General features: G+C 27.3%; 1 protein-coding gene across 1 annotated transcript in view; it reads right to left on the bottom strand.

Moving 5' to 3' along the window:
* LOC107449047 (prohormone-1-like) overlaps positions 1-9,016 on the bottom strand; it is a 102,150-nt gene that overhangs the window by 8,192 nt on the left and 84,942 nt on the right. The window contains exon 2 of the mRNA XM_043041194.2: positions 5,332-5,488. Within this exon, the coding sequence (XP_042897128.1) occupies positions 5,332-5,451 (120 nt within the window). The 5' untranslated portion in view covers positions 5,452-5,488. The remainder of the gene's footprint in view (positions 1-5,331; positions 5,489-9,016) is intronic.

Raw genomic sequence — 9,016 nt, 5'->3', positions numbered from 1 at the left:
TTTATTCTGTTATATATATATATATATATATATTCTGGTCATATTTTACCATTTTCTCCACGCGATATCAATTTAGAATGATATTACAGTTCAATATGGTCCAATATTTTGAGCAGAAAATGGTAAATAAATTTATTTCTGTTTTTTCGACGGAAAATCATGTCAGTAATTTTTTACCAATAATTTCATTTAAATCCTTCAAAACTGATATTTTGTTAGGTAACCAAAACTGATAGTCTTGGATTTATTCGATAAAAAGCTAATGATTGAATAAGCAAAACAAAAATTTCTATTTCATAATGGATATTCTGTTTAATCATCTTCTAAATATTAAAAGTCACAAAAATAAACAATTCTCTTATATTACTTTTTCGCATATTTAATTTTAAAAAAATGATGAGGTACTTTTTACATAAGTTTCAGTATACAATAATTCCGAAAGAAATGAAAATGTACATAATTTATACGTTTGTTTTATCGTTTCGATTTATTAAACAAAAAATTTAAATTTATCTTCACTGAATCAAGAAGAATAATGCATTATAATTCATTTGTTTTTGACTTAAAATGAAAGTTAACATTTTTACAAATGAATTATTCTGTAAAATTTCGTTTCGTATTATAAATTATTCCTTAGTTTTGTAAATAAATATTGTTTTAATGCATGTATAGACTGTTTGCATTATAAATCTCATACAAAAGTTTTCATTTCGTATTTGTATTTCATTGAATTTTTAATCTTTTTCTCTCATCTTGCGTTATATAGATGCATCTACTATGTTTGAATTTATGGTTTACTTTCAGCATTGATTTCAATATTTGCTTTTAAATTATTTACATATTTAAAATAATAATTGTGAGGAAACAAATTTTCTATCAATATAGTTTAATTTTTATGTTAAACACGATCATTTATTAATAACAATAAAAATATTTATAATTGTTATCGTACTATTCATGAAATTTTAGCTTATAGCTTGTATAATTTAATAAGTTTTAATGTCTAACACAGCTTTATTAAATTTTAACAATATTTATACAAATTATTTATTTGACTTAAAATTTCCCTTCGAAATAATTTTTGAGTTATTAATGTTCAAACAACATTATATTGCTATGCAATTGACTTTTACTCAAAACTTTCAAAGGCTTAATGAATCCTAAGATGAACAAATTTGAAATAAAGTAATTTTAAATATTTCTTTGAAAAACGTTTTTTCTATGGATCTGCACGAATGAATAAAATATTAAGTGTAAAAATCGAGTTTATGTAGTCTCGGCTAATTTTTCAGGCATTATGTTTATTTTTATAAATTTTATCTTAAAATGTGTTGCAAGAATTTCTTGTAAAGTTTTTAAAGAAAGCAGATGAAAAGTCTGGGGTTTAAATTTATTATTTTTCTTCGAAAATCACAGACTTTTCATTTGCATTTCTTAAAACTCTTATAATAAATTCTAACGAAGTTTTTAAGGCAAATATTTTTAGAAATGAATAAAATACCCGGAAAATTGACCAAGATTATTTAAACTCGATTTTTATAAGTTATACGCTATATTTTATTTATTACTTTTCCCGTCAGACTCATAGAAAAGTTACTCCAAAAAAAACTTTTAATTATTTTATTTCAACCATCTCTTTTCAGGATTCATTTCGCTTTTGAAAAAAATATGCCTTGTTTTTTAACAGAAACACGTTTAACAACATATGAAAAACATATGAAAGAAAGGTTAAGTTAAACGCAATTCTGATTTCATTACAAATATATAACTTTAATGCTTTAAAATTTTTGTATAAAGAAAATTTATAGCGTATAACAAGAAAAACCTAAAAATAAATAGTTTATTTTAACATAAATAGAACCATATTTACTTTACATGATTTAAAAAATGTTTGATGCATAATAATATAGGATAAATTTCGTGAAAATTTTAGCTAAAATTATGATTCAAATATTTTATCAATAATATATAAGAACCAAACTAAATTTATTTTTATAAAGTGAGACGCATTATGCCCAAGTGAATTTCCATAAAATAGAATTTACATTTCGAAACAAAGAATCTAGAATATCAAATATTTTCTTGCGTAAGTTTTGAATATCAAAAGTTACAATAGTTTCATTGAAAGAAAGTTTTAACGTTTTTAGTCTTTATATTTTCTAAAATATGGTCTTGTGATACGTCTGCGTTTAAAAATATTATTTAAAAGACCACGAAAACAGCACGGAAACAATTTGAATTATTTCTTAATTTATGGAATTATAAGATATTATTTGACAGTATGTTTCCTAAAAAAATTACTTATTTTTGATATATGAATAAAATAGAAATTAATGTTATAAAAACAACAATTTAGCTTTATATATTGTAAGATATGTTTGGTAATGGAATAATGAATTTGGCACTGAATACAGTTTATATTTATGTATTTATTATTATAGGAATAATCTAAAAACAATTTTTTTATTTAAGCTAAATAATTAAAGTCATTTTTACTTGACACTAAATTAAATTTAATTTGTCTTTTAATATTTCATAACAACTTTCTTAATCGTAATCTCATTATTGGTTTACTAACGAAGGGACAATGTAAAAACAAAAGTACTTTAATTCTATGTAGCTAATAACTTTAAATCATCATTGAATTTTCTATAAAGCAATATTTATATATAGTTTATGTAATTAATGGTGAAGCAATATTTTCATATAAATATTTTTCGATACGTTAATCTATAATAACTTTTATTATAAATTGACGTATGGAATAAAGTGATTTTTTTAAGAAAAATTATAAGTGAACAATGGAACATGAGTATCTGTTAAAAAAAAACATTAAATTTTCATTAAATGAAAATGAAATCTAATAATACGCCTACTTCACTACGTTTTAGTTCGAGAGGAGTTTTTAAAAGATAATAATTGCTTTTTGGAAAGGCATCTATGAAAGAAATAATTTTTAGAACGTTAAAGTAACAGAGTAGGGGAGAACATTTCGACGCTCATTAAAATTATGGGTATTACTTCTGAAGTTAAGAATATATTGGAAATATTCTCCTGTAAAAGTAAAATGTAAAACATATTATTCAATTTTATTCCTCCTTTCCTTCTCCTAATTTCAAAGATGAATACAGTTGATTAGGGTAGTAAACAAGTTTGATATTCTTCCGAAAATCAATTGAAAAAGGAAAACTATTCAAATGCAAATACTGATGCTTTTTATAGAAAATTTTGCTTGAATAAATTTATTTCATGCATGTAAAAGTCTATAATTTCAAAACTTATACATATTACATTCGTTAATAAATGAGACTAGATTTGGCTTATTAGATTTATGAATGAATGTAGTTCAGTTTGGAATAAATATTGAATTTCTATTCATAAGCAGACTTGATACTATTCATCTTATTTCCCGGCTCGATTTTAAAAAAAAATTGGTTTTTGGACAAATTACTGAGGAGATTGTTATTAGATTTTGATGTGATTATTATTGTAGGAAATTCTAAAATTGAAAAATGTTGCGCAAAATTGGAGTTTCGGCACAAATGGCCCAGAAAAATGCTCAAAAGTTTGATATAGCTATTCTTTGGGATTCTATTCAAATTTGGGATAATTTTGTACAAAGTACAGATTTCCGACCAAAATAACTCACAAAATTGATAAGGACTTTTGACACGTTTGTTTTTATTTGATACTCCTAAATGAAATTCGGGATTATCTTTTACAAAATGTGGGTTTCTAGCACAAATGGCCCAGAAAGCTCATAAGAAATTTGGAAGCGACAATTTTTAAGCAATTTGAAAATGTTGATTTTCGGTGCAAGTAGCTGTGAAAAATGTTAGGAGTTCAATGCCATTAATTTTATAAGATATTTCTGATTGAAATTGGGACAATTTTCTGCAAAATGTGGATTATTGGCGCAAATAGCTCATAGAACTGTTAAGAAATTTTGATGAGATTATTTTTACGTGAAACTTTGATGAGACTATTTTTACGTATTATTCCTGGCTAGATTTGGGTTGATTTCTGTGTGAGTTCTTTAAAATGAGCATTTCCAGCTCAAATCAGAATGAAAACGGTAAATAAGTTCTTATACGACTGCTTTTATATGATATTCCTGTCTGAAATCAAGGATATTTTCTAAAAATACGGTTTTCTAGCCGAAATTGCTAAGAAAAAATTGTAATCCGAGTATTGTTAATTTTAACTGAATAAGGGAAAGTTTTTTATGGAATGTAGATTGCCTGAATAAATAGCTCACGAAAATGTTAAGAGACTTTTATGCTAATATTTTTAGTATGACAATCATAACTGAATTCGGAGGAATTTTGGGGGGAATTGCTAAGAAAATTGATGAATATTTTGATGCTTTTATATGATATTTTTGACTGAGTTCGAGAAAAGTTTAGGCAGGATGCGTATCGCTAGATAAAAATGGAGGTAGGACTTAAAATTAATAAAGTTTTGAAAAAGTTTAAATAATTTAGTTACGTATCCCTCTATATCTCATTCTTTACCAATATTTGATAAATTTTAGTAAATTTCCATACTGCATGGTAATGACATTTCTGGTAAAACATTTAATTTGATAATGACAGTTAATGACAGTTCTGGTACAACATTTTAATTTAATAAGGCTATGGAAATATGGTAATTAAATCTTGGTAAAAATATGGTAATTAAATCTTGCAGTTGGTTATTTTCTCTTGATTTGGTAGGGGTTCTCCTTAAATTCTGGTTTTCCAAACTATAATTCTGATCACTGAAAAATAGAAAAGTAAATCTAACCGAATAACTAGTTTTATACTATGATTTAAGCTAGTATGATTAAATTATTAAATTTTACCACACTTATTAAATTATATCACATATCAGAAATCATACCTTTTTAGGAAATTTACCAAAATCATTACCAAAGCACTTCGGTAAAAATTATCGAAATTTTTAATGTTCCCAAAAAGACAAAAACACTGCTAATTTGTCTATATTCTAGTAGTTTTGACCATACTGTTTTCAGTGTGCATCTTGACACCAATAAAGTCATCACCTTATCCTTATCACACCACACTTGCTATTTTACTCCTTTCTTTTGTACATTTAATTTGTTTATACTTGCTCTCTATCATCTACTGATCAACTATTTTTTTTCTTGTGGTACTTGCTTGTAATTTATTTCTGCATCTTTGTTTGGACATTGAAGTTTCTGCTCAAACAAAACAAAAACCAAAGTATGTAAGAATATGTGTTATTATTCGTCTTTTTACGTTGTATACCTTTATTTCTATATTGAGTTGAGTTAAAAATATTTTTATTTGGAAATTAATAAATACTTACATCCAACTGTGAAGGATAGAAGATTCGCTCTTGTTGTCCAATATTTTTGGCTCTCACCGCTACTGTCAGGACAGCCAGGGCCATCATCACAAGAGTTGCAATTTTTAGATAATATTTCATTTTTTATATTTGTTGAAGAGAGAATAGCAAATAAAGCCTGCAAGAAACAGAAAAGAAGTATTATTTTACTGGTACTTTTAGTTTTAAGCACCCTCAATTGGAGATACATTTTTCATGTTGTTTGCAGCGCGAATATTGGTCTATATGACTGATAATTACGAATTTTAATCTCACGAGATATTGTCAAAAAAGCGTTATAAAAGTATATATTGCAATATTTATAATTTATTAATAGTTTTCAATAATTACACTTCAGAGAGCTTTTTTTGTTGCATTTATACAAATACTTGATCATGTCTAAGTAGGGTATGGGGATTTCAAATATGAAATTACTTAGACAATTTGAAATTGTCCTGAATATTGTTAAAATCGAATCAAATTGAAAATGAAATTNGGATTGGTTCAAAATTACAAGGCTACGGAGTTGAACGTAAGTAGTCGTAAACCCATGAAATTGGGTCGGCTGTTCATCGACGGTTATAAAATAAAATATTGTTTACTTTGCTAATTACCCAAATAAAGTTTATCTAACCCAATGAAATTAATTGTTATTAATTCCAGCTACCAATTCAACTTTTATTCAAATAAAATTTATTAATATTTTTTATTTATAATTTATTAATAGTAACTTATTAATAGTAATTTATTAATAATTACACTTCAGAGAGCATTTTTTGTTGCATTTATACAAATACTTGATCCTGTCTAAGTAGGGTATGGGGATTTCAAATATGAAATTACTTAGAAAATTTGAAATTGTCCTGAATATTGTTAAAATCGAATCAAATTGAAAATAAAATTACTTTGACACATCAAATAAAATTTATTAATATTCATGCTATCGTATTCAATAATTACACTTGGAAGCGCATTTTTTGTTGCATTTATACAAATACTTGATCACTTGATACTTGATACAAATATTAAGTCGGGTATGTGGATTTCAAATAAATTATTTAGACAATTTTAAATTGTCCTGAATATTGTTAAAATCGAATACAATTGAAAATGAAATTGCTTTGACACATCAAATAAAATTTATTAATATCCATGCTATCGTATTCAATAATTACACTTGGAAGCGCATTTTTTGTTGCATTTATACAAATACTTGATCACTTAATACTTGATACAAATATTAAGTCGGGTATGTGGATTTCAAATAAATTATTTAGACAATTTGAAATTGTCTTGAATATTGTTAAAATCGAATCAAATTGAAAATAAAATTACTTTGACACATCAAATAAAATTTATTAATATCCATGCTATCGTATTCAATAATTACACTTGGAAGCACATTTTTTGTTGCATTTATACAAATACTTGATCACTTGATACAAATATTAAGTCGGGTATGTGGATTTCAAATAAATTATTTAGACAATTTTAAATTGACCTGAATATTGTTTAAATCGAATCAAATTGAAAATGAAATTGCTTTGACACATCAAGTAAAATTTATTAATATCCATGCTATCGTATTCAATAATTACACTTGGAAGCGCATTTTTTGTTGCATTTATACAAATACTTGATCACTTGATATTTGATACAAATATTAAGTCGGGTATGTGGATTTCAAGTAAATTATTTAGACAATTTGAAATTGTCCTGAATATTGTTAAAATTGAATCAAATTGAAAATTAAATTGCTTTGACACATCAAGTAAAATTTATTAATACCCATGCTATCATATTAAAAAATTACTCTTGAGAACGCATTTTGTTGTTGCATTTATACAAATACTTGATCTTGCCTTATCGGGTATAGGGATTTCAAATATGAAATTGTTTTTACTTTTATATCTGCAAATTATTTAAAATGATACATTTAGTCTATTTTTTTGTCAAAATGTCCAAGCGTAAAAACGTTATATAACACAGAGGGTTGTTTAAATATAGCGACGATTTTTAGGGGAGTTGCAGCAGGATTAAATCTGAATTGGAACCCTTGACCTAAAATGTCATCATACGCGACTAAGGACCCTTCCTTATCACAACCTGTTTAGAAGCATACAAAGAAATAGTTCATAATAGCGAACATCCCCTGGTCGCGTATGGGAATATTTCCTAGCAAGGGTTCCTGTGCGATTTCAATCTTGATGAAACGCCCAACTCCCTTAGAATTTTGTCGCAATATTTATTCAACCCTCTGCTATATATAACGTCTTGTGCATTTCGACAAAAAAAAAAAACTAAAAATGTCATTAAAAACAGTCACTTGGTAAGAATAGCCCATTTCAGGTTTGAAATCAGCATTACGAAGGTATCAGAGAGCTGTTATAAATCTTATGGAACAGTAAAAAAAGTTTTTTTTTTCACCAGTATTATTGTTAAGTATAATAATAGCTAAAATATTTTTCGATATATACTATCATATTGATAATGATCGTAATATTATCGTAATTGATAACAATTGATCGGTTGTTATCAACAATGTTTTTTTAGTTAATATTATTATATTTAATACGTTTTGGTAAAATTAATGATCACAATATTGTGCTATGTGACAGATCTATACACCGAAGAGCCATTACGTTATGACCACCCTGATAATAAAACGTAGGACCACCTTCAGCCCTCAAAACTGCTAGCACCAGCCGTGGCATTTATTCCACAAGGTGCTGATAGGTAGTCTGAGGTATCTGGTACCGAGCGCTCACCAACTGATCCTGCAATTCCCTCATATTGCGAGGGGGTAGCGTGGCATTACGAATTTGGTTTTCCTAGTAGGACCACAACTGCTCTATTGGATTAAGGTCAGGTGAATTTGGGGGCAGAGACATGACTTGAAAGTCACTGGAATGTTCCTCGAACCAATCCATGACGATTCGACCCTTATGACATGGTGCATTATCCTGTTGGTAAACACCATCCCCCGCAAGAAAAACTGTTGCCATGAATGGGTGAAAATTGTCTGCAACTATGTTTAAGTAGCTTACAGACGTCAGGGATTGTTCTATGAGGATTATGGGTTCCAATGTGCCCCATGAAGAGATTGTTCCTGGACGAGAATCCATGAAAACCTGGGCGGGCTCATTGTTATAGATGGAGGGTGGTCATAATGTAATGGCTCTTCGGTGTACGTATAATCAGAAACCTGTAGTATGTGTAAGATAAAATTAAGAGTTCTTCCACCTTATTGATGGTATCGGCTTCATGATCCTTAGAACCATTAAGCACCCTTTTTCTTATACTGAAATGGATCGTATTTTAAAAATGTATAAATCTATAGCATTCTAAGGAAGAGTTTCTGTATGTTTGTTGGTCCGTGAGTTTCTCTTATAACTCCAGTATCGTTTGTGCAATTTTGAAATTTGGACATCGGGTGAAAGAGGTAATTTAAGCCAGCCCGAACCTTAAGAATCGTTCGGAAATTTCAATTTGTAATTTCAGGAGCGATGTTTGAAAAATAGAATTTTCTCATTGTTTTAGTGAAATTCATTGATATAAATTAAACAGGCGGCAATTCTATTTTTTTTCCAAATAATTTGAAATTAAAAATTTATTGATCTATGTTATCTAAAAGAAAGTTTATAGGACGTTCTTCAGTATTTAATTA

This window comes from Parasteatoda tepidariorum, chromosome 5 (assembly GCF_043381705.1).
Source record: "Parasteatoda tepidariorum isolate YZ-2023 chromosome 5, CAS_Ptep_4.0, whole genome shotgun sequence".
Taxonomy (NCBI): Eukaryota; Metazoa; Arthropoda; class Arachnida; order Araneae; family Theridiidae; genus Parasteatoda; species Parasteatoda tepidariorum.
This window is presented reverse-complemented; position numbering and strand designations above follow the sequence as displayed.